The sequence below is a fragment of the Melozone crissalis genome, unplaced genomic scaffold, assembly GCF_028551555.1.
Source record: "Melozone crissalis strain CALT ecotype California unplaced genomic scaffold, PUWL_Pcris_2 ptg000042l_1, whole genome shotgun sequence".
Taxonomy (NCBI): Eukaryota; Metazoa; Chordata; class Aves; order Passeriformes; family Passerellidae; genus Melozone; species Melozone crissalis.
The window spans coordinates 10,649,325-10,674,398 of record NW_026535820.1 but is presented as its reverse complement, the minus strand read 5'-3'; the positions used below and the strand labels follow the sequence as shown (position 1 = coordinate 10,674,398).

The 25,074-nt window shown below is 38.7% G+C and overlaps 1 protein-coding gene across 1 annotated transcript in view; it reads right to left on the bottom strand.

The window, feature by feature from the left end:
- ST18 (ST18 C2H2C-type zinc finger transcription factor) overlaps positions 1 to 25,074 on the bottom strand; it is a 100,404-nt gene that overhangs the window by 2,986 nt on the left and 72,344 nt on the right. Inside the window, exons 12-21 of the mRNA XM_054284704.1 lie at positions 22,598 to 22,843; positions 16,892 to 17,007; positions 13,670 to 13,732; positions 12,813 to 12,881; positions 7,762 to 7,824; positions 7,586 to 7,666; positions 6,336 to 6,557; positions 4,233 to 4,321; positions 2,650 to 2,753; positions 344 to 487 (exon numbers count right to left, since the gene is read on the bottom strand). Coding sequence (XP_054140679.1) covers positions 344 to 487; positions 2,650 to 2,753; positions 4,233 to 4,321; positions 6,336 to 6,557; positions 7,586 to 7,666; positions 7,762 to 7,824; positions 12,813 to 12,881; positions 13,670 to 13,732; positions 16,892 to 17,007; positions 22,598 to 22,843 — 1,197 coding nt within the window. The remainder of the gene's footprint in view (positions 1 to 343; positions 488 to 2,649; positions 2,754 to 4,232; positions 4,322 to 6,335; positions 6,558 to 7,585; positions 7,667 to 7,761; positions 7,825 to 12,812; positions 12,882 to 13,669; positions 13,733 to 16,891; positions 17,008 to 22,597; positions 22,844 to 25,074) is intronic.

Here is a 25,074-nt window from a genome sequence, read left to right as displayed (position 1 = left end):
CAGGTTTTGATCCGGGAGCTGAGTAAATGAGGGCACTCATGAGAGTGAAGTTTTCACTCTTTGTGCAGGGTGGGTGTTCAGACAGGGAGGTTTGAGGAAAAACCCTGCCTTGCATGGTGAGGTACAGGGCAGAGATACCAGGGCTGCCTCATTCCTGAAAGGAACTGCCCCTACGGCCACACAGACTTCATGATCCTGCATCTCTGCGAAGCAAATCAGCCTAAAAGTGCTCTCTGCTAATGCAGCTCCAGTGCTCCTGCCAGTCCCTGAGCTTGCTCATCTGCTTTGAATGCTGGCAAGGCAGTCTCAAAAGAAGGTGTTAACCTGCTGGCTGTGGGCTTACCATCTGTGGCAGCTGAATGTCAGCGAGACTGGAGATAAGGGCTTGGCTTAAGCCAGCTAACTCCTTCAACAGGCTCTCGTTGTTCTGCTCTATGAGTTTGTTCTCCTCTTCTATTGTTTTCAAATTGCTCTCCATAGATGTGATCTAAAAGAGACAGGCAGGCACAAACACAGACAGACAAACCCTTGGCAGCATTGTTACTGCAGTTTGAACCCAAAATATCAGCTGGGTGGTTATGAGAGAGGCCATGATGAATCTGAAACTCAGCTATGCTTTGTTTAGGAGAGACATAATTTCTCCACAGAGCATTCAGAGCAAAGAAGAGGTTGTATTTGCTCTGAAATGAGGGACTTTGCTGCTGGTTCATGGAGAAATCTTGTAGCAGCAAGGCACTAGCGAGTGCCCCAGAGGGGGAGGAAGGAATTGAGCTTGCAGAGGAGGGTCAGTGTGGAGCAGGGATGAAGTGTGGCCTCAGGGCTGGCGGAGGAAGGAGAAAGGAGGTTGATGTTTTCATTGCTGTCCTGCTCTTACAGCATCCCTGCTGCTCAACCACAATAGCAAGGGCACGGGTATTGGGTATTAGCTGTTGTGCTGCTTTCCTGCCCTGCTCCTGGGTGAGTTCTGGGCTGGCTGGGATTAGCAACAGGCCTGGTGCTGGGAACAATGAGAAAAAAATAGAGTGGAAAGGAAACTGAGAGACTGAGCACTGTATTGCAAAGATGGTCTCTGACTAACAGAATGGAGAGGAGGGTTTTGGAAAGAGCAGGATAAAGCAGCCAAGGTAGGAAAAAAAATGGTATCTTTTCAAAGTGAGAGCTCAGGTCTGAAAGCTTAGATGTCAAAAGCAGCGCTGAAAAAACAAAACCAGCAATGGCAAGGTATGGTTCCCTCCTGCCCTGCTCTTTGTCCCAAGAGCAGACAGCTCAGCAGGGCAGAACCAAGGGCTGCCATCCCTGTGCCCCACCACAGCTCCACAGGGCACTGACCAGTGCAGTCATACCCACAATTGTCATGCCCGCCCTTCTTTATTAGTATGCACCTCTTTGCACTACCTAATTGCTTCCTGATTGTGGCCACTTTACTTCCTTTGCTCAGGCACACAGCGAAACTCTCCAGTGTGAGAAACCTCTTTTTGTGTGCCTGTTGTCCACTTCAACCCCTCCTCTGGAGGATGCTCATAGCAGTCTAACACCTGGCTGTGGTGGAGCAAAAGGAGGTAGGAGATTTATGGCTTCTGCTGTAGTTCAGTTCAGGCTTTGCTGGTCAAGCTGCCTTCACCAGAGAGAAAGTCTAGGGAGAAGAAATCTGACTGCACAAACTGGGCAATCTCCATGTAAATAGCACAGTGACCACCGGAGAGAACCAAGTGTCCTGAGACAGTGAGCCCTGCAGTGCAGTTTGGGCTGGATATCCCCTCAGCTGCTGTGGTGTGCAGCCAGATTGTTTAGATCCAGCACAGGTGGCGGAGGCTTCTACCTTGTTTAGACCATACACGCAGTGGTTATTGCAAAAACAGCAGGAGACAACACTGCTCATTCAAATGTGGTGTAAATAGAGGGGGGGTATGGTTACACTCAGTTTGGTTTAGATCTATATTCAGTTCACAAATTTATTTTTATTTCACTCCTATTCTGAAAATTCTGAAGCTTCTGCTCATGCTTTTACCCAATCTGCCCAGGTTAACTTCCCGGTGTACATGGGAGTCTGAAGGGATGACGCTCTACAGCTCACTCCATAGAACCACTATCAGCATATTAAAACCAACTTATCCTCTCCAGTATACAAAATAATGAAAGAGAATGACTCTTTTGCATAACTCCCATCAAAATCCTCTTCTACATAAGCTAGCAAAAGATATACATTCCTTACCAGCGGTTGCCTGGAGGCAAAATTCAAAGTATTTGAATAATTGACAGTGGGTGAGCTAAACTAGGAAAATTTTCTTTGGTATTCATTAAGACTTGCAGTGGGTTTGTAAGAGGAATTATCATCCCTCAAAACTCAAGTCATAGGACCTCCCTGGTTTGGTAAGCAGATGTTTGGTCAACAAAGGAAAATGGATGTTTTGTTTGGGAAGTATGTTTCATGTCTGCTTGCTAAGATTAGCTACAAACTGTCCTGAATTTGTCATTCAGCAAATCTTTAAGACAATAATTGTGGTTCATTTACAGAGAACAACAAACAAGAGCTTGGAAAAAGAAGTGCAGAGGAGACTAGCTATTTTTAAACATAACATTTACATAGCATTTAATTTATTTATTGTGCTTAAACATAGCATAGTAAAAGGTTTCACATTTATGGCATACCTGTGTTTGAAGTTTCATCATGTCAGCTTCAATTTTAAGATTGGATTCATTCAGTTCTTTTATTTCTTCATCCAAGTGTCTTATTTCTTCATCACTCTCAATACCTGTAAATAGTTGAAAATATCAACATCAGATTTAAAGTGTCCACAGGACAATGGATGTATAAGTAACCAGCTGTATTACCTGGTACTTAACCCTAGGAAAATAAGATTTTCAACAAATGATTGATCCTTATAATTTCTTTGATTTTACTATCAAAATTCTTTCCTTCCTGTTAAACATTTACATGAGCTGAAACATAGATGGGGTTATCTTAGTCCTAATTTTTTCGCACTTTCTTTTTTCGTTGCATCATGCAAGTACAAGCTGAAGGGTACAGAAAGGAAAAATTGCCCAGAAAGAGGAAAGTTTATCATAAATGTGAGGAGATTTTTATGGTGCTTGGGTGTGGGGGTTTTGTTTGTTTGTTTTGGTTTGGGGTTTTTTTTTGTTTTGCTTTTTTTTTTAAAGGAATGCAACAGCAACCCTTCTTTTTCAGAAAATACAGCAGGGCAACATCTTTTGTATTATAATTGTTCACTCATCTGTACCTGTTTCTGATTTTGCAAGAATCTCTGTGGGGGCAAGCTCCTGTGCAGAAAACTTCAATAAGCACAGCCTTCGTTATATCTAATAAATAGTGAAGTTTAAATAACAGGAAAGGGTGAAATTTTCAGAAAGCTAACAAGTATTACAGGGAAAAAAAAAAGGCAAAACAAAACAAAACCAAAAAAAACCCTAAGAAGCCAGGCTTTTTCATCCCAACAAGTTAGATAGCAAAGTAAAAAAGCTTCAGTTCTTAAATGAAAGACTTATCCTGAAATATACTGAGCTGTAGCAGCTGCTGGCAAATGCATGTGCCTATTTCTGCTTAGTATCACTCTGAGCCCAACTCTGCCTGGAGATTTGTGCCACTGTTGTTACTGCTTTAAAGCCTAGAACTGAGTCTGCTGGGGAGCCAGCATGGGAAATCTGTAAGCAGTAATGCAACTGTTTTCCTCAGCAGTTGGAGGCTAAAGACTAAATTTCCTGAATCCTGGCTCAATGCCCAACTTGCTAAAGCACATTGTATAAGAAGGGAGACTCCTACACATTTCCCCCTGCAACTCTGGTAATTATTGCTTTGCACTTAGGTTAGCTAAATTGCACAAGCACTGCATAGATATTAAACCATGTAGGAATGAAGTTGGAGAGATGAGTCAATTTCTGCCCACAATATTTCTCCCTTCCTACCTTATTCAGATAGCTAAGTCCTCCTGATCTGTAACTAATTGTTTATTAATTAAAACAATATTGAAAGGATACCCAAATAAAAAATAATGCTCTGGAACTAGAGCATATCCTCAATGTTCAGTTATCAAGATGTAAATGAGAATAATTTTATAATCTCTCATGCAAATATTTTTTGTTAGTCATGAATTTTTATTGCTAGAGACAAAGTACTGAGAATTAATGCCAGAATGGCATAAAGGGGCACAAGAATAAATGGGAGTCAGGGCCCTTCTATCTAAATAAATGTCATAATTTTTTACAGATCTCCTTACCGCCACTTGCTTTAAGCTTGATAGTCATTAATTCTTCCGAAATTTTGCCCTTTTTTATGGTTTGTGCATTCAGAGGACAACCAGACAGGCTGAAACAGATAGGAAAAAAAAAACATTAGCACCCACTTGAAAATGGCAACAATCCTTTCAGGCAATATTATCATGCACTTGGACAGACCTCTGTACCTAAGGTCGCAGCAGTATCTCCATTATAGCATGGCTTCGGGGAATGACATAACTCATAAAGAGTCATTTAGCTGTATATTCCAGCTTGAAAACTGGCACAGAAATCTCAATCTATGAGTAAACAACTCTAAAGCATATTTCAAAATAAACAAAATTGCAGTAGCAGCTACTGTTAAGCTATATGAAGATGCATTTACAGAATTCGTTAAATTCAAACACTTATAAACTGTTTTTATCAAGGGATTGTGCTCCAAAGGAGAGGAGACTGTGGTATTTAAAATGGCAAGTTTACTGTCCTAAAAAAAATTAGTTAATGGAATGATGTCCACCGTGCCCAATTATTGTATCACTTTGTTGATACATAATAATGATCAATACAATAATAACTCTGGATATACCCTATAGGCTGTAATAGCTTTTTTGAATGGTTCCATTATATAGTCAGTTTGCTTTTTAACCACTGTTCACATTAAATTACATTTTGCTATTTCAAAGCTTACAATTTCATCAGCTGGTAATTATCTGAGGCAAATTTTATAGCCCACTAAAGGGCTAAGAGGAATTGCACTGTCTTAATACTATCTTTATAAATAACAAAGAAGAAATACCCATATGCCGAAGAACTGGCAGCAGGATTTGTTTTTAGGTGTATCTGAGTAAGGAGAGAGGGAAAACTTTGTTCCACAGAAAAGTGGTTGACGTGTGTGTGCGTGTATGTGCGTGTAAAAATTTTTACAAAAAGAGAATCCTAACAGACATGGCATTTCCACATAGGAAAAAAACACCCAAAAAACAACAAAGCAGCAAAACCTAAGCTTTCATTAGCTTGGCTAAAAGCTATACAGAAAGATGCTAGTTCTTCAGTTCTAAATTTTTGCTTATTATCTCTGCCCAGAGCAGATAGCTAACTAGGAGATTGTTTGAAAGCCGTGAGTTACTTGTTAGGTTTCTAACATCCTAGAAAAGGATATAAAACAAAGTTATATCTGCTACATCATTTTAACTGATGTGATCTTGAGAGTGACCCAGTCTCATGTAGGACAGGAATCCTCTGTATTATGAATTGCTACCAGCTAAAATACAGTTTTTGCTACGTGCTTAATGAGCCACAATTTACAGTAGTGTCCTAATGAAAATACTTTTAGATGGGATGTAGGAAATAAAGTTTAGATAACACTGGACTCTGACTGAATTTATTCAAATGACCATGGGCATTTCTTGTTTTGGAGAAGTTGGCTCAAAGTGTTAAGAAGAAAGCAAAGGAGACAGAGAATGTAGACTTAAGTACTGTTAAAGACAGAAAATCAAACTTGCCAATCACTCTTTGCTTACTTTTGATTCAATATGATCAGATTATTTTTCACAGTGATAGATGGTGTTTATTGTTGTTAGTTTTATGTGTGACTTCTTCTCTGCAAGGATAATTTTCTTTGTAAGATTGTTATAACTTTGAACTTTTTTAATCCATATAAGAGCTGCATGGTTATTGTTTCTTCTTTGTGTAACTTAAGCTGCTTAAATACAAAATTTATAAGTATAACTTTTCCACTGGTAGAAAGATGAAATGAATGACTCTTGGCTAAAGCTTTTCTGGTGACATTTTCTGGTGATACTTCTCTTTCTTTGGAAGATATGCAGACATACAACTCCATATTTCCCTAGGAAAGAACTCTACTTAATTTTAAAGTGCATAACCACTATACCAATCTGAACACCTTGGAAAGTCATGCTTCAATGGGAACACAGAAAAAGACATAAAATTTAAGTCTCCCAAATTAATTCTGTTTCGTATTACTTTACCTGCAATGTTACTACTCAAAAGACTTTATCACAATTTATTCTGACTCTAAACTCACATGTTGCCAATTCAGAGTGGAATGTTAAGGAAAAATGAAAAGAGAAAACACAAAGTTATACCTTCTGTGGGTGACAAAAACATTATTAACATGACCCAGCCCGTTGCAGCCTGGCAAAGGACAGTGTGGCAGCTCCTGTTTGTTCAGTTTCCAGGATAGCGAAGACCCATTGACAGGACTCTCCTTCTGTCTCTTGGCAGCCAAAGGACAACCAGAAGCAGTGCGATGGGAAGTGTATTTACCTGATATGTGACCTTGGCCATCACAGCCTATCACTGGGCATCTACAGAAACACAGCAAAAGAACCCTCATTTTCACTGCAGAGCGCAGCCAAAGACATTCTCAAAAAATCCCGAGAAAATAATTCCAGCTGCCTTTGCGACTTTGCTTTAATGGGGTAAGACTTGGTCCCTGTTGGCACACTGTACCAGAGCATCCAAATATTGTCAAGCTGGGTTATGGGGGTTCAGCTCATACTAAAATAAGGCAATTTAAAATACAGCTGTAGAGACTAAGAAAATAAGACGTTTGTTTAAATAGTATTTTACTGGAAAAGAAAATTGAAATTCCATCATGGGCAATAAATCGCACTTCTTCAAGTGTATGGAAAGTCAACATTGTCTCATTTCTGTCTTGGTTTTTGGTATGAAGAAGAGGGTGGGTTCCTGTAACTGGAAAACATGCATGGAAATCCATGCAAATATTTGCAAAGAAAGGAGAGGGAATTTTTTGTGCTGCTCTGTCAGTGTTATGCAGTTTCACACATATCATTAGCAAGTATTAAAACTCTCCATACAACGAAGCCTTCACTTTTATATTCTGGCAGTTATCATTTACAAATTTTAATGGAATATGCATTCAAGCCAGGAATGTAGTGAATCTCTTACAGAGTTTCCAGTTTTCACTTTAAGTGAAATTTTCATTCATAGATATAGAAAAGACTTGAGACTTACAGATATTTAAGTTCTCTGGAACATATTTTTAAGGTGTCACTCTGATTTAATTAGCTGACATGTTTCACCTCAGTCAGTAATAATTTTCCTTCATTTTGCCAAAATTTTCAACCCATTGGCATAGCACTCTTTAAAATAATTGGAGCAATACAAGCAGATACAGCAATCCTTCCTCACTGTTCAGTCTCCTAGGTGATGGACTCCACCAACTCCACAAGAAGCAGAAACACTTGGCTTGGTTCCAGCTCTGGGCACTATTCTCACAGTGTTGAGATTAACTGGAGCATCTCCCTATGGTTCCTCAAGTCCTGAACTCTCCCAGGCCATTTCCCCCCTCCACCCCTGCTTCTGTACTCACTTAAGTTCAGGGTCTTCTTTTTCTTCCTTGGTAGGAGTGACTTTGATACCTCCTTTCCTGGCACGAGGGCAGCCAGACAAGCTGAAAGAAGCACACAGAGTAAGAGCCACCTCTTTCTGCTGCTGCCAGCCGAGAGCCCTGAGCACTGCAGCCCCATGTGATGGGGTGGTTGTTACCTTCTGTGGGATGCATAGTTCCCTGTCACGTGGCCAGAGCCGTCACAGCCAGGTGTTGGGCACCTGTGGAATAATACAGGAATTACAAAATATGGTCACAAAGATACAGAACAAATAATGTGTACAATCTATATTTTGTCTAGAGTGGAAGAAAGACCAGCAGAGCTTTTGCTGTTTTTTTTTTTTTTTTTAAAGTAGCAGAGTTTTAATATGGAATATGAAATATATTGTATATGATGCGTTGATTTACTTAGTTTATATCACTGTTTGCATCAAACATTTTTCCTCGTATAGAATCAACAGTACAAAGAGAAGAAAAAAGCAGCTTGATATAGATCTATCTGTAAATTTGCTCTTATGTGTTTGTTTATTATTGGTATGATGTTTTCAGGTAGAGACATAAATAAGCACTTTGCCAGTATTTACAGAAAGGGAAATGAAAGCAGAGAAGCAGTTTTACTTTTGGGCATCAATAGATGGTAGCCAGAATTTGAATTTAATAATTTGTGTATTCTAGCACTGTAAGCATACCACAGCACCATCTCTTTCTTGCTTAAGATTCAGTTGGGTCTTCAGCTGAGCAATTGGATTATGCTTATTTCTCATAGGTAAGGGGTTGCTCTGTGTATGTGAGACAAACAAGCCTTTTCAAATATGAATTTTTAATACTGAAATATCCATACAATAAAAAGAAAAAAGCCTGCTGGTTACTGTGCTTTTGCCAGCACTCTGGCAGGGTGGGCTTCTTGCTTGCTATGCCCCAAAAGCCACTTAGGTCAGTAGGTCTTTCCACTGACCTCTGTGGGGTTTGGAGCAGGACCTCACTGGTAACACCTTCCATCTCAGAAGTACAGAGATTTTATTTTTTCTGTAATTTTTCTTCTTTTTAATTTAAGGCTGTTGTATATTTGTGGCGTGGTTTGTCTTGAGGTTTTTTCAGAGAAGATTAACATACCTCAGCAAACAAAGCAGCACCAAAAAACATTTGCCTTAGAAGTTATGCCAGCCTTTTCTATGTTTCTGTATTATACAACACAAAGTTCTTATACTAAGCAACCCTAAGGGACTTTGAAATGCTATTATTTTTGCAGAGTATCAGAATTACATAAGGAGTTGTGCCAAATAATGTTGTACTGAACCATTAAGGAAAGTTGCAGGGTTCAATATGCTCTTAAGGGTCCCAGTTGTTACTGAATCTTTCCTGAGTTAAAGAGATTTGTGATTTCATCTTGTCATTGGTAGGCTGCCAGGGAAAACACCTACAAATATAATGGTAATAGCACATCTGGGTGTGCAGGTGCATCTCTTCACAGAATATTTAAAACTAGTTTTCTGTGAACAATTAATTTGTCAAAAATCTGACTTCTTTTGGACATGAGCAAATTTATGCATTTATTCAAGCAAGATTCCGCATTATTTCAAATGAAGAAAGGGGTGAATTTTTTTAAATATAATATCAAAACATTTCATGATGACACTTAGTGAACTATATTTTTGGTGGGATGAATTGCCTCACACTGACAGCAAAAGTTAAGGTGGGGGTTTGCAGAGTGCCAGGACATGCTTGACTGTGTAGAACTAAATGTTGACCTGTTAAAGTGTGGGACGAGGACTGGGCACAACGTCATGTGGAGCAGGCAGCAAGGGCAGATGTCTGGAGAGTGTGAATGCTCACAAGTAAATCCAGAACACCTGCCAAAAACTAAGGAAATTAATTTTGGCTACTTGTTTTATCAGATGATCACAGATGGAAGGGCTCCCTGCATAGACTGGAGGTGGACTTTAATTCAAGAAAAGCTCTTTGTGTGAGACATTCAGATCTGAAAGTCTGGGAGTTGTGAATATACTTATAAAGGATACTGAACTAAATTTTATATCACCCCATCTGTAGTTACCACTTCTGACAGCAGACAGATTTCCAACTGGATTGGAGTCCAAGCTATTCTGAGGTCACTGAAGATTTCAGGATGAGATATTGTCAGGACTAATGAAACTGTAAAAGGTTATTTCAGGTAGGCTACTGACAAATAAGTAAAAAGCTTCATTAGCAAGACTCCTAATCTTGACAGCTGGATTGGGTTTTCTAAATATTGATTATATCTTTGTATGGATTGTGAAATTCCAGAACACAAAATACACCAAAAAACCTATTGCCTTTCAATCAGTAATGCTGGGGAATTTCATCAGCTTCTAAGTGGTGTTTGGACTGGTGCCCCAGTTTAGGGAGTCATCCTTTATAATCAAGTCCTGTGCAGAGCCAAGAAAATAAGATTTACATCGAAGGGCCAGAGGTCTCAGGACATCAAATTAAAAGATGTCAACCCTCAGGTGGCTGTAGGTTACAAGTTCTTTCACAATTCTTCCAAATTTGTTATTCAAAAATAAATCTCTGCGATTTCATATATAAATACTTGCAAATGGGCATTGAGTACCTCCTATTTTGTCCCTTTCTCCAAGAGGATTGCTTTATCTTTAGGAAGATGAACTACAACTACAAGTAAAATTTAAATGCTGAGCTGCAGGTTTAGGAGCATTTCTGGTACATTTTCTCCCTCAAAAGCTGAAATGTTTTTGACCAGAGGTGTTGGATATGAACTGTAGTCAAGGCAAACCAATGGAGGTCAGCTGAGAAAACCATTTTCTGAAATTCTTATACTGCCTATGGAAGGCATTATAACTCAGTATAAATCAGTATCAATGTTTTATGTGGAACCCATGTAGAAAAACTGCTCAAATCTCTCATAAAAATTGATATTTAACCACTGCAAAAATGAGTATAAGGGTAGGACTGACCACCTATTCCTAAAAGCTTCTGAATTGTAAGTAAATACCTCTCTAAAGTACACATTTAAAATTATTTAAGGCTTGATAAGCAAGCTCTTTGATTAAATAGGATATCAGCCCCAATTATCCCTTTTAGCTTTAAAATCTGAGTCATCATCAAACTTATGTTTTAAGTTGACCACCTCAGATTGTTCTGAGCAGCAAGAATCCTCATATAGAAATTTTCTTGAATCTGAGTCACAGGCCCACTTTCTGAGCAGACCTTCCTTATTTCCAAACTGTGGATCACATGGAAGCCTTGTATCTTTGCTGGCATAGCGTTTCATAATTAAAGCCAAAATCTTATCTTGATTCTGGCAAATTAAACATGAATAACATTTGGAAAAAATACACAGCTTTTTCATATTCATGCCTAACTACATGAGGGTACTTTCCTGGCCTGATTCTATGAGCATTTATGCCCTCTGCTCACATAGCAATGCTACAATTAACTATTGCTGTCGCTATACCAGAACAAGGATGATTGCAGCATTTTGGAAAAAGATTTAATTTACACAAAAGCAAAGTTTTGTTCGAAATATTACCTGAACTACGTTTGCAAGAACCTAAATTAAGGTGGTACATTTGTGAAAAATAATTTTATTTAGCCTTTTTTCCTTTTGCAAATTGTCTGTGAACAGATTTTTGCTCTTTTTCTAGTTAATTGAAATTAAATGCTAACTGCGTTATGCAACATATTTCTGTCTGTGAAATGTCCATGAACTTTGACTTTGTCTTTCACAACTCACTTATTATACATGGCGTACAGTGTGCAGTTTGTCATTTAAGTCATATGCTGTTGCTCCTCTTTCCTTATGGCATGACCAAAACTCTAGAAGCTTTAGTGGAAAAATAACCATATTGGTATGCAAATTTACTTATTCACACATGAATGGGGCGGGGGGGTGATGCATGAGGAGCAACTATTCAAAATATTTGTGTGAGTGTCTTTGTATGGCAGAAAGCCAATAAAAGCAGGGACAAATATATATGACTCAGCAAATGACTTCGAATTTGTCAGCATTTTTGCAAGCCAGTTCCTTGCTAACTGTTCTGCTCTTTTAAAACAAACTAAACCTAAATTTTATACCTTTTGGGATCAGAAATGTCAAAAAATGCAGCATTGTGCCAGTGTGCCAGTTTACCTACGGGCTTTGTGAACTGCTTTGGACAGCTGCCTGTATAAATGTTCTTTCTTTGCTATTTTGCTGCATCTCCTGTACATTCAACTCCATACCATCAGTTCAGCATTTCAATTATAACTGAAGTTGTAAGGCTAGGGAATGAGACCACTAACATTGGATCTGGGGAAGCCAAACACTGCTCCAAGCCTAAATGTAGCCACTTCTGCTATTAATACTATTAGAAAAGGAAAATAGTGCCATGATCAGACTTTATTTTCTTCAATCTGGACTAGGGATGAACCTAAAGGACAGAAAGGACAGTCACGGGGTTCTCCCCTTTTTACATGCATTCATGAATTTTTCCAAGCCATCTATTATGGGATCCAATTTACAAGTTGCAGAGGGAAAGCTATGAAAGAACTCTAATTATCCTTCCTTTTTCCCCACATCCTTATTGACAAAGCCAATTCAATAACTAGATGACTGGTTGCCAGTGCCTCTCTTGACTACAGATTTTTGAAATATTCATATGTCCCTATACATCTGTCTATATAGCAAAGCCTGCACAGTCCTTTTGTAAGTGACATTTCATGGTGAGAATTATGCCAGCATAAAATCATATGACTTGATGCCTGCTTCAGTGGCATTAAACTCATAGTATAGAGTAGTGACAAATAAAAAAGGATTTGCAGGTATTCTGGTCTCATTTTTTAGATTTATTCTAACTAGATTTATTTCTTACTAAATAATTCCAATTAATTCTATCTGGATCAGTTGCCAGATCCATCTTACATATTAGATATTTTCTATTCCTTTCTGATTCAGAAATACTGAGAAAGCTGCATCTTTCCTAGTGTCCACAAGTTTTGTCCCCCCAGGCCCTGAATAATTAATGAAAATGAAGGGGTACAAGAAAAAGAAAGACAAATGGAGAAAAGTAAACTTTATTTCACTCAAAAGCTTTCAAACCAATTCACTACACTTTTCAGGGAAAAGTTTCAGAGATATTGCTGAGAGCAATTCAAATTTACAACTTCAATAACACAGGGAACATGTTTGGGGAAGATAAAGAACAATAACATTTGTGCTATTGTCAATACTTACTTGAGCTCCTGAGAGTTAGCAGCCATAAGGGATTTTAATGTCTTGTCAGCTAATGGGCACCCAGAAACACTGAAAAGAAAACCTGATGTGAAATATTTTACTAAACAAAAGCATTTATTTTTATCTAAAACACCAACATCCAGACAATTTATGATTTATATTGGTTAAAATTATACTCTCAAATATTTATTCTCAGCAAAAAGGACAAACATAAGGCTGCGGTTCTTAACTAAAAAAGTATGTAGTTTGGGACAAAGGTTTCTAGCTCCTGTAAAGCTTTGCTATGAGGGGACAGTGGTACACAGAATCCATCCTTTATGTTTCCTATATGAAGGACAGCTAAAGGATCTGGTCCACGTGGCTGGTAGAAGGCAGAAAACATTTCCATTCTGCTCCCAATGGAAATGTAGGAAATTGTTGTTTCAACACCTAGGTTGGCAGTAGGTTATTTTGAAAAAAATATCTACTTTCCTCAGGTTATAATAGCAGATTATGAATTTCAAAGCCGTTCATAAAAAGGTATGCAGAAACCTCATTTATAATCAGATGCAACAACATCTGGATAGAGACTGCTTGTACACTCAGGGAAATGCAAACTTCACTAAATGACTTTTCTGCAGGTCTCAACTGAGAAATACAGCCACAGTAATAAGCATATGCTGCTTAACTGCCTCAGTGTATTAAGTCCACACCTTCACAAATATAACAAAATCAGGAAAAAAAGCCACGTTTCTCTGTGGATTATTTTCTGCAAATTGTTTTTGAATACTTATCCATGGTTAGTGCAAAGGGGTTCAAAGATGACAAGAGCTACGAGTAGCTCTATTTCCTGTTTCAGGCTTCCTGTTGTTTCTTACCTGCGGTGTGAGGCATAGTTTCCTGTTACATGACCGCTACCATCACATCCTGGGGTTGGACAGCTGTGCAGAGAAGAAGGAATGAGAAATTAGAGTATATAAAATACACCACACAGCTCACCATACTCTGCAGTGAATTATGTAATGATCCTTAGGGCAGTCACGTTCATCATCACACACTGTCACGACGCTGCAGTAATCTAGAAAAACTTCATTCTAGTTTTTAATTATTACTTGACACACAGAGGGAAAGATTTTTTCCTATTTCTACAGTGCAAATAATTCAAACCCTTATTTTATCTGCATAGAGTTACCTTTGCATAGGTATTTTGCTTGTAAAGCGAGTTCTTAAAAAAACTATTTTATTATTGGCACAAAATATTCACAGCAGTTCATAAATGCTGGAGCTGAAGTTTCTGATCTGACCTCAAGTATAACATACTGGAGGCCAGAGAACAGTAATATTTAAAATAATTTCTTTCACTTCTGATTAAAATAAGGCACCTTATTTAGAAACATATCAATATTTATTTACTGATGCAAGTGAGAAAGATGTTTGGATTGCTTGCAGAAGAGAAAGCACGTCAATATTATACATCTGAATTTCTGAAAGAGAACAAAACTTTCTCAAGCTGTTTTTCAGATGAACTGAGAAGTGATACAAAGGTTGTTGTGGTTTGGGAATGGTACTCTTTAAATTAATGTTCCCACCAAGACTCTGTAAACCATAGGCTGCTTGCTCCCCCTCCCTTCCTCCTTCCCCCGTGGCAGGTTGGAGAGTACAATTGGAGGCACAAAAGGTGAAAGCCACATCTCGAAATAAGAACAAATCACTGGAAACAGCAATGAGATGACAAAATGATTGGTAACATCAAAAATATCCATAAGAAAGTGCACAAGATAGGCAAATGATTGCTCAGAACAGATTACCCAACCCCTGCCTTTGCCAAGTTAACGTGACTGGGAGGAAAACCTTCTCACTGGGTGAGGTTATGGAATAACCCTCAGCCATCTCACCTCCTGGCTACTGCCAAGTTTAACCCTGTCCTGGCTGGAAGCAGGTGCACATTTAACAGAACAGATATACTCATTTAAATCAAGAGATGGAGGCATGCTGGAGAAGATGTTATAGTTTCTCTTTTTCCTCAGCCATTCTTCAGCTGTACCACTGAAGTCAAGCTGGGATACAGTCCTCTGCAAAAGGGGAAAGATACCAAGAAATGCAACTTGTGCATGGATGGGAGGGTGAATTAAATACACCTTTGTACAGTACTTTGAAACACTCTAACCAACCCTGGAGAGTTGCCTTATAAAGAACTGTTTTTCTTTCATTGGAAATATGGATAGAAAGGGCAAGCAGATGCTGCACAAAAATTGTTAGCTAGTGCTCCATGCTAATGAAAAAAGGGGTGCCTGAGATGCTCACCTGGCTATTTTCTCTGAGCTGGCGGAATGCTAGGAAGTTTTTCAAATCTGTAAAAAAGCCTTAGGAAGACATCAGCCTCATTTTCACAGCCCATTTCAACCTGAGCCATGCTGTTATGGCCAACAGAATTTACATGGAAAAATAGAAAGCACATACTAGAAGGTGGGATTCATACAGTAGTTTGCTCCAACTGTGATAACCACATTCAAAATTTTTCTCTGCAAGTGCTTATGTCATTTTAAAAGCTTCCTCATGATGGAGCCAACTGTACTGAATTTTTCAGTAAAATATCTGATCTCAGTGGGATCATAGGAATGTAGTCTGGTCTCTATATTTCCTATGGATTCTTCTGATAAATTAAAACTATTCTTTATTTAATTTTTGGCACAATTACATTTTAGATACCTGCTTTTAGATACTTTTTGAACCTCTGTAAGTTCATCATTGCTCTAGTAAATACTTCGATGTTATTATTTAGGAGAGTAGAAAAGTATATTACAGGTATCTCAAAACAGGTCACTATCACAAAGGAATAAATACTACAAAAGAAAAGCCATTAGCTGTCAGCAAATAAACTCAGTGATTTTTGTATGCATTTGTTTTAGAAGAAGAGGCAAGACAACCTGACCTGTAGCAATTTAGGTCATGAACTATGACTGCAGATATAATGTGGTGAGTAGACAACATGCAGACTGCATGACATGGGGGAAAGAATGGCTCTTCACAGCAGCTTGCCCCAGGAAAATGTAAATTCTAGGGACAGAGGCAGCTCTAACAGCTTCAGTGCCACGAGTCTGGAGAGCAGGACACAAGTTGGCGTGACGTGACTTGTTCATTCATGGGTGAGCCTGCAGTTGTGGGCTATCATCACAAACACACTTGTTCACAGAGACCTGCTCTGCTTTGGGGCACAAATAAAAGTGCCATAAATGATTGCTGAGTCCTGATTGACTATTACAGTGAAAACTCTATGTTAATATCAAAATGATATTGATGTGAACCCAAAGGGATTTTGTGAAGAGCCTAGATGTGATTTTTAAAGAGTGACTTGAATTATGAGCTGCTTGGGACAAGTTTAATGAAAAATTCTAAACAGAAGCAGGCTATTTTACACAGACAGATTTAATAGAATTTATTTTTCATTCTAGATAGTAAAGATTTGGAACTTAACACAGAGCAAGTGCATCTCACTAACTGGGAAAATAAAATATCAGCCTATAGTCCCAGGCCGATATCTACAGCCGCTGGATTTTCAGCAGGACTGAATAACTTATTCCGCTTGGAAGGAAGCAGATTAAGGACTTAAACCTGTTTCCTACAGGTTGGAAATCCCCATTCTGTATTGTAATTTTTCTTTTTTTGAACGCTGCATGTTTTCTCTCTGAGAAATCCTAACTGCCTCTACACAAGTTCTAAGCAATGGGTCTATAATGACGATTGTTCAATCAAAGCTTATTTAATTATATAAGCATTAGCAGAGGCAATCTGTAGCAAGTTATGAAATGGTGTGTTTTGTAGAAGAAGTTAAGTGCAAGTGCCCACTTGTTACCTATCTATCTGAGGAATAAGGACTGGCACCCAGTACAAATTTAGTCATTAATCCGTCCAGATCCCCATGCACACTGTGCTCCAAACCTCATGTCTGCATACCCACAATGTGGAACTAACTACTGGCAGGGAATTGTGCAAGTCTCCCTGCTCAGCTCCTGCAAATCTACTTCAAAACAGAAGTCAGAACAGCAGCACAGTCAGTGTTTACCAGGGCAAGGGAAAATGCAGCATTTTTTGTGACTCACGTGATGAGTTCCTTTTTGAGATCTCTTGAGTGGAGCTTGGGTTTAGGACTGGGTATGGAGACATCTCCTGGGTACTTCTTTTCCTCCATGTTTTCTGGAGAGCTCACTGGATCTTTCTGAAATATTAAATGAGAATGTAACAAAAGGTTTCTCTCTTCAAGTCCTCCCACACATTCAAGAAACAATTAAATTTGCCATGGCAAGAAGAGAACCTCTTGAAAAGTAGGAAAAAAGTGTTAAAGAGAAATTATGGAGAGAAATTAAGAAACTTTAGTATATCATAGTTTCAGGCTCTTACAGGCAGATATTTAAGACTGTTGCGTAAATATTTCTGAAAGCAGATGCTAGTTTAAGGAGATTATACAGGAGAAATTTTTTGTATGTTTAATAAGACAGTGATAAAGGCCAAAGAAATGTACTCAGAGAAAAGAGAAGTGGTTGTTGGTAGAGCCAAACTAGACTTTGGCAGTTATATTCTTTTTATTTGCTGTCTAAGTACATTGCTGACTTTTGAACACGGTTGAAGTGGTGACCATTGCACCATAAATTACAAAATTGCAATAAGAAAATTTAAAAAGTGTTATTTACATAAGCAAATGCTAATGCAAAGCTTTTTAGATCTGTGGAATGGAATGTCCTGTTATCTTATTGAAAGAGCAGATTCTTGTTAAAATAAAAACCATAAAGAACAAAACAACTTTGAAGCTTTCTTAATAGCAAGCTGCTTTTTCTTGTAGTTCTTGATTTGTACAATTTGTAAATCTAAATCATCACTGCTACCATGCTGTTTGGTGGATGGTATGAATCATGAGCATTAGCTCCATTGGGAAGGCATTTTGGAAACTTGGAATCCTGGTAGGAAATGGAATTTTTGTTTTCTGAAAAATCTTCTTTTATAATTTCAAAATAACTTGGTTTCTACTGTTTTGAGACTTAATGCTTTCAATTATCATTGTCTTTATGAAAGACAAGTATCCCTTTCTGGAGGGATGCTCAGTAGCTATTTTATCATTCAAGAATTCTCCAAAGTCTATAGCATAAATTATCAGACCTCTATGATTCCCTTCTTGGGCTTCACTTTGGTTTTGTGATTCCATTCCAATACTCAGGTGTTTCCCAGAGATTACCATCTGTAGGAGCAGAAACTGCTGCCCATGGCTGAGAGGGAAAGGTCCCAGCCTCTCCTAAACCCACGGTGCTGGTGCCATGGATGCTCTGGGCTTGTGCAGCTGACAAATGTGCCAGGACAGAGGAGCAGGCTTGTCTGCAGAGCTGTTAACACAGAGCGCGGGGCTGAGTGGAATCTGGACTGAAAATGGAGTTTCTGCCTCCTGGGTCTTGTAAGCTCTGCAGGGGTGTTTCTTCTGATAAAGCTTCCATATGGTCCTCAATTCTGGCAGCTCATCTTTGCCTGTTTGGAGGCTGGATCCTCAATATGACTTTCTTCTGCGTTCTGCTGCTGGCTACCTACTGCCTACTCTAACTCACACTTCACATACGTATAGAAATAATGCCATATTATTGCCATATCAATTACTACTGATTTTTTCAACCACATTTGTGGGGTTAATTTGTTTGAGAATAATCTAATCTGATACAAATATAGAAAGCAAAAATACATATATTCAGCTCCACTAAACACTCACAGTAATTAATGAGTAATTATTTTAAATAAATAGAAAAACCCTCATATATTTCAGGCTTGGGGAGTTATATTTCTAAAGGAGAACTTCAGATAAGGAGCAACAGAGAAAATTAGCAACTACAGAAGGTCTTGATGTTAGCGCAGCAATAATAAATGATTGAAAGTCTTCCAGACATGGAAACTAAAATGCTAAAATGCAAAAGTGGAAAAATGGATGTCAGCTTTGTTCAAGACCCAAGAAACATCAAAGATATTTTTCCCAACTTGGGTTAAATCTTGTTCCCAGTGGCATATAGGGGTGATTTTGCCATGGGTATTTGAATTCCTGACTACTTCTATCCACAAGTTCTGACCTACCTTTCTTACAAACACATAAGTGCAAGCAGGGATCATCACTGATACGAGTTACTGTAGAACTGAAAGTTCCCCAAGGAAACAACCAAAAATGCTAATACCCTGTTGCCAGTTAGAAGGGATCAGATGTCAAAATAACTTCAAAAAACACAGATAAAATGGTTTCCACTTAATTTAATGGAGATTAAAGAAGGATGGTTTATCAGTTTCCTGTCTAACAAGTAACTCTGCCAGGCTACATCTGCATCACTGAACTGATGTGTGTTTCTAAAAATTTAAAGCATGCCTTGCCTGGATCCATGTTTCTAAACAAGCCACTTCCACTTCTTCTGAGAGCAGCCTGGATTAGGGGGTGCTGAAAAGGACCTGCTAGCACTCCACTGTGATCCTGGTCTGGGTCATGTACCTCAAGATGCACCTGCAGCACACCAGAATTGCCCTAACTGTTTGTGCTGCAGGCTGTGTTCATATTTTCATATGTGTAACTTGTGTTCTTTGTTTATAATGACAGATATTCTGATCTTCCGCTGGTGATGGACCAGAAACTTTGTGTGTGAGTGTGTGTGTGAGTTTTTCATCATGTCACTGTCTGATACCTGCTGCACAGAGCAGACTGATGGAGAATTATCTATATCCAAGGCTTGACAAAACACTACAGTATTGCAGTTCACAGCTTTATTTCACTGAGTCATTTAATAAAAGCAAGACTTCATGGTGAAGCCTGACAGGAATACACCTATAGCCACCAGTATAACTGATATAGAGGGTTTAGAATTGCAGTATTTTAATTTTCTATCTTTAAATAATTAGGTTTTTTTCAAAATCTTAATGGTGAATTTCCTGAATTGAGATATTAAGATTTCTATTTTTTTTAAATGAAGCTATTCACACACATACATACAGAAACAACAACAATTTTATACAGTTTTTTTCCTAGTATATTTCCCAGGAGTAAGGGAGATATATAGACATTTAAATGGGTGACTTTTTAGTCACCTTTAGTAATTTTCTTAGTTCCTTGAGGGATACTTGGTGTTATTCAAGCAACAGAAAATCTTCATATGTGTAGAAGCTGCAAAATCAGTACAGTGCAAAGGAAATGCAGGCAAAGGAGTACTGAAACTCTGCTTTTCTAGACCTTACATCACTACATGTGGGCCAAATGGGGTTGCATCTGTCTGAAACAAAGAAGGTCAGAAATAAAGAACAAATACTTTTTGATTCGCTGCACTTAAGGCTAAAAGTAGAGCATCATGTCTTGGCTTGTGCTCTTCTCCATCTATTTATCTTTAGAGGGAGAGATAATCCATTGGGAAAGCACCTTTAGCACTTCTCTCTTTCTGATATGTTGGGTGATGATCGTCACAGCTAGTCAAGCCCAACTGTATGCATAATTTTTCCTTTTCAATTTGAATGGATTTATAGTTAAATGCTATTAAAATCTAAAGAATTTCAGACTAAAAGAAAAATCAGAACCATCCCAATTGGTCCAAGCACTACTATTTCCTGCAAAGAGCATGTGTGTATTCATGCATGCACACTACTGAAAGAAAGCAAGCAATGATACTCCATTAATGTACAGATGGAAGTTTATATTGATTTCAGCAAAGACCAGAACATAATGGTAACATGAATAACAGATAATAGCATCTGGCACTTTTAACATTTTTAAGCCCTGAAATCTTTGGAGAACTGACAGTTGAACTAACTGACAGTTCCAGTTATTTCTCAGCGCTTTCCTTTTGGAGAGATTTTGAGCTTTTTCCAAATTCAGATTTTTTTTTTTAAGGGGGCATCTGGACAGGCTATTTTGCTGAGAGAGAGAGAGACAATATTTTCTGGAAATTACCACCAAAATTAAGCAACTGTTGTGCATATGAACCAGATAACAATGAATTAGAAATAGATATAATCAGTCATTTTCTTTGCATAAGGATAACTGCCAGTCTTTGATTTTGAAAACAGAGCCTCTGGCCCTGTCATCACTGGATGGATCAAGGCTCCCTGGGACAGCAAAATCTCACAGCAGAGATCTGGGACCAGATCTTCAATTAGGGACAAAATGCACAGTGTCAAAGCAGCAAGTGCAAGGGGCGCCAGTGCCTGAGTGCATTGGACCATTATGTCCTGTTGGGCAGTTTAGTTGCCTCCAATTCCCTGTGCCGGAAAGAGACAGGGAAACATCCAGACACCCATCCTAGCCTTGTGAAAGTCAGGCATGGACTGGGGGGGTGTGGAGGTGCTCCTGTCTTGGCTCTTTTGCTGAGCTGTGATGGCAGCAGGGAGGAGGAGTGACATGGCAGGTCCCCTGCCAAGTCTGTGGCACGCCTTGATCCCAGCAGCAGGGCAGTCCTCTCAAAGCTGGATGTGCCTGCTCATCCTGCAGCATGAATGGGAAAGGGCCTGAGCCCTCAGCTTCCTGCTTCAGGTCAAACCCTCTCCAAAACCCTGGGACACGGATTGTTCTGTCATTGGTGAGATAGAGACCATCACTAGCCCCAAAGAGGAGACAGCAAAGGGTTCAAGACAACCCAGCCTCCAAGAAATGCAAGCTTTTTCAGTGGACACATTGCAACCTTCTACCCAGTGCTGGTAGATTTTTTTCCTCATGCAACTGAATTATCTTTAAATTCCATGTGTTTTTTGAACTGGATGCCTTGATCCCCTGACCTCAATTGTAAATATCTTTACCCCATCTATGTCTTCTTGAAGTGTCAGATTTGATATTTGGACAAAAGATAATTTCATATTAATATAATTATCAAATTCTATTACTGGATATATGAAACCAAACAAGGAGTAAGTAGTTTAAAACCTTCCAACTAGGACATGTTTTAGTTTCTTTCTGAAAGCTGTAGCATAGGCTTTTATCTAATCAGCCTTTTATAGAGCTGGTGATCCCTTCGTGATTTAAGAAAAATAAAAGCAATCCATATCCTGAAAGTCAGGCTTATGAAAAAAAAGATATTAAATCGAACTTGCTAGCAAAGTAAAAGAATAGGAGAGAAAGGCCATAGTAGACTATGCTGCCTTCTTGTTTTCAAGACAGGGTAAACAGATATGAAAGAGCAAAACAGAAACAAAACCAAAATTATGACAATTGTTGATTTGGAAGTGACACTCTAGAAGATTGATCACATAAGTTGCAAGTTGGAGATCTGAGACTCAGTGACAGAAATTTATTGCAGGATGTAAAATAAAAAGTTTTCCAGTAAAAGAATATTACAAACAAGGTTTTAAGTCTGAGTTTAAATGCTTAGATGGCAAGTTATCTAGAAGTCTAAAGAGTTGGTATGGAAAAATTGTCTTTTGTTTCAGCATGAAAAAACTCTCTTGGTTTGATTTTATTTGTTGGGGTTATTTTTGTTATGTTTTTCCATTTTCCCCTGGCGATTTGGGTGTTTGTGTTACAAGACTGAGCCATTAGGAACAAAATTTAAAAAGCAGCCTCTAATGATGGTAACCTTTGTTTCCCTTACCTTAGAGACTTACAGACATTAGCAAGTAGGCTCTGAAAGCAAGATTTTCCAAAGTGAGTAGTGGGGTTTTTTTTTATATCCCATCCAAGAGACCATTAAAACCAGATCGGTGCTCACAAGCCTCTACCTGTGGAAACTGATTCCCTTTAAACTGTACTAGATGGTCCTAAAGAATATCATATGGTCTCTCATGCAAGGGAAAAAGTCACTCAGAAATTGAAAAAATACCTCTTTTTCTTCTTCTTTCCTGCCATGGGTCTTGCTGTAGTTGATTGGTGTATCCCAGCCTTCCTGTTCACAAAGTGCCTGGTAGAAGGCTGCATTTACCAGGATGCTACTTGCTTTGAAAGGAGAAGAGGAGGGAGTGGGAAGTGCTGTGCTGGAAGAAGTGAGAGGCATAACTTTGTCTTGGCTTCGATTCTTTTTCATGCTCAAATCCAGTGTGCCATTTTCATCCACTTCTATCTCAGCTCCCTGACATGCAACAGGAAATAGAGACATGTTTAGATGTGGACGTGGTAAGGCTGTAAAATAACCATGTGGTGCTTTTAAAGGATAAATATAAATGCACGCTCTTATTTAAATTTATCTGAATCTAAACCCAGCTTTTCGATTTATGTCAGTTAATGTGCAACTCTTAGGCAGACTTAAGGGTAGCTTCAGTAATGGTATCCCTGCATCTCAGCTTAAACATAGTAAGTAGAATTTAAATAAGATGCCACTAAACCATAACCTATACACCCTAAATCTAGTTTTATTTAAAAAAAGTTTAGCTTTAAATCTTCTTGATCTTTTCACTCTTACAGAGAACTATGACCCCAATTCACAGTTAAAAGCATTAATGCATTGTTTAGGTCATCAACAGCATTACTATTACATATCCTCCCTTCCCCCCACACCCTGGAAACATTACAACATCTGCATCATGGTGGGGGAGAAGGAGGGGGAAAGAAATACATCTAAAAGTAGCACAGTAGGAGAAATTTTCGCCGGGTTTTCTACATCACTTGAAATGCTCTACTGCCTTTATCATAATTTGAGTAGGCCACTAAGGCACAGGTCTGCACTGAGACCAATAGATGGGGAGGTACAGGAGGATTTTGGGGAGGTTCTCCCTAAAGGAGATATTCTGCCTGAGTTAACAAACCCTTTGCTTCCTGGGGAGTACAGCAAAGAGCAGCCTCTAACTGTGTGCAGTTTGGGGAGAGACCCAACCTCTATTTCCAGTCTGGGAGAAGCTCTCCTGCTCGCAAAATGGGGCAAAGGCTGCTTGGCTGTACAAGAACAAAGGAAGGAAACATCACTGTTTTACCTTATGCCATTTGATAACAGAAAAAAGAGGACAAACTCCTTTTCTTGCAATGGTAAAAAGCTGATGAAAGTGCAATTTACTAGTGTAAGCAAAAACAAATTTGCCTTCGTGCTATATATGCTACACTGCATATTGACATATTTTCTACCTAGGGATGAATATAAGCCTAGTCCTTGCTGTTGCCAACATTTGCTGAAGGCACCTAGGGAAAAAGATGAAATGTGGCTTCTGGAGAACTACTTAGTAGTCTAGTTCAGTGTTTTCCTGAATAATGTGGAAAGCATTCAAAGACTATGGAGATAAATAGTCATGTCAGAGATCTACGAATAGAATACTGTAATTAACACTGCTCCTTGTGATCACTACTGTTTTTAATTTGAGTCACCACAAAGCTTGGATGACACTTGGGAATTTGGGGTAGATGTGTGCAATGCTGTGTAACTGTAGGAGACAGCTGTATAAACCTAGATTTCCTACCTTGAGTAATATAATAGGAAACTCATGGTGTAAATGAATCACCCAGATGTTGTGTTGTAAATAGAAAAGAGTCAGGCACGCCCAGGGGGAAAGTTGTCTGTCTTTCTTAGACGTCTTCCTCAGAAAGACATTGGCAGGAGGAGACCCTTTCTTCTTCTGACCATTAAATATTGCTGGGGCATGATGATTAGTCAATCATCCAATTGCTAAAGATAGGGCAGTCAAACCTGTCCTTGCCTGAGGATCTTTAGAGTTGTGGTGAAAGAGGGAGCTCTTCCCCTGTGGTGAAAGTGTGACACGGCCACGCTGGCTGGACTGAGGGTGGAGCTTCCTTAATGCAGCCTGGCCTTCTACCACTGCCAGTGATGAATAATTCAAAGATAAAATGTTATTGATTAAATCTTCTGAATCAGAAGGAAAATATTGGTGGTAGATGACAATTTAAGGCCTGACAACCTCTCTTCACTCAGCCAGCATGGCTCCCTTTTGCATCCATGCAGATGCCCACCTAGGCTGAAGCACCAGCAAGCCATCTGCTTGTCCCTGGTTCAGAAACTCAGGCACCTCTTATGTTTGCTTCTCCCACACAGCCAAGTTCACATTTTCAATCACACAGCTTAAAGAGAGAAATGTTTTATTATATTTATGGGAAGTAAATACACTTCTAATATGTTCATACTAAGACGCTTTTGTTATATCTTTCTGCCCCTTTTTAGTAAATAGTTTAATCTCCTGTGATAGTTTTAAGCCCTGAATTTGACAGTGCAGCTTATCCTGGATAATAACTTAGTAACCACAACATCTTATGCCATCTGTATAATATCAAATACATTTTTATACCAGCATTAATAAACCTTAGTTACAAAAATCCAAGATATTAACTATATCAGTGCCAAGCACACACTCCAGGATCTGA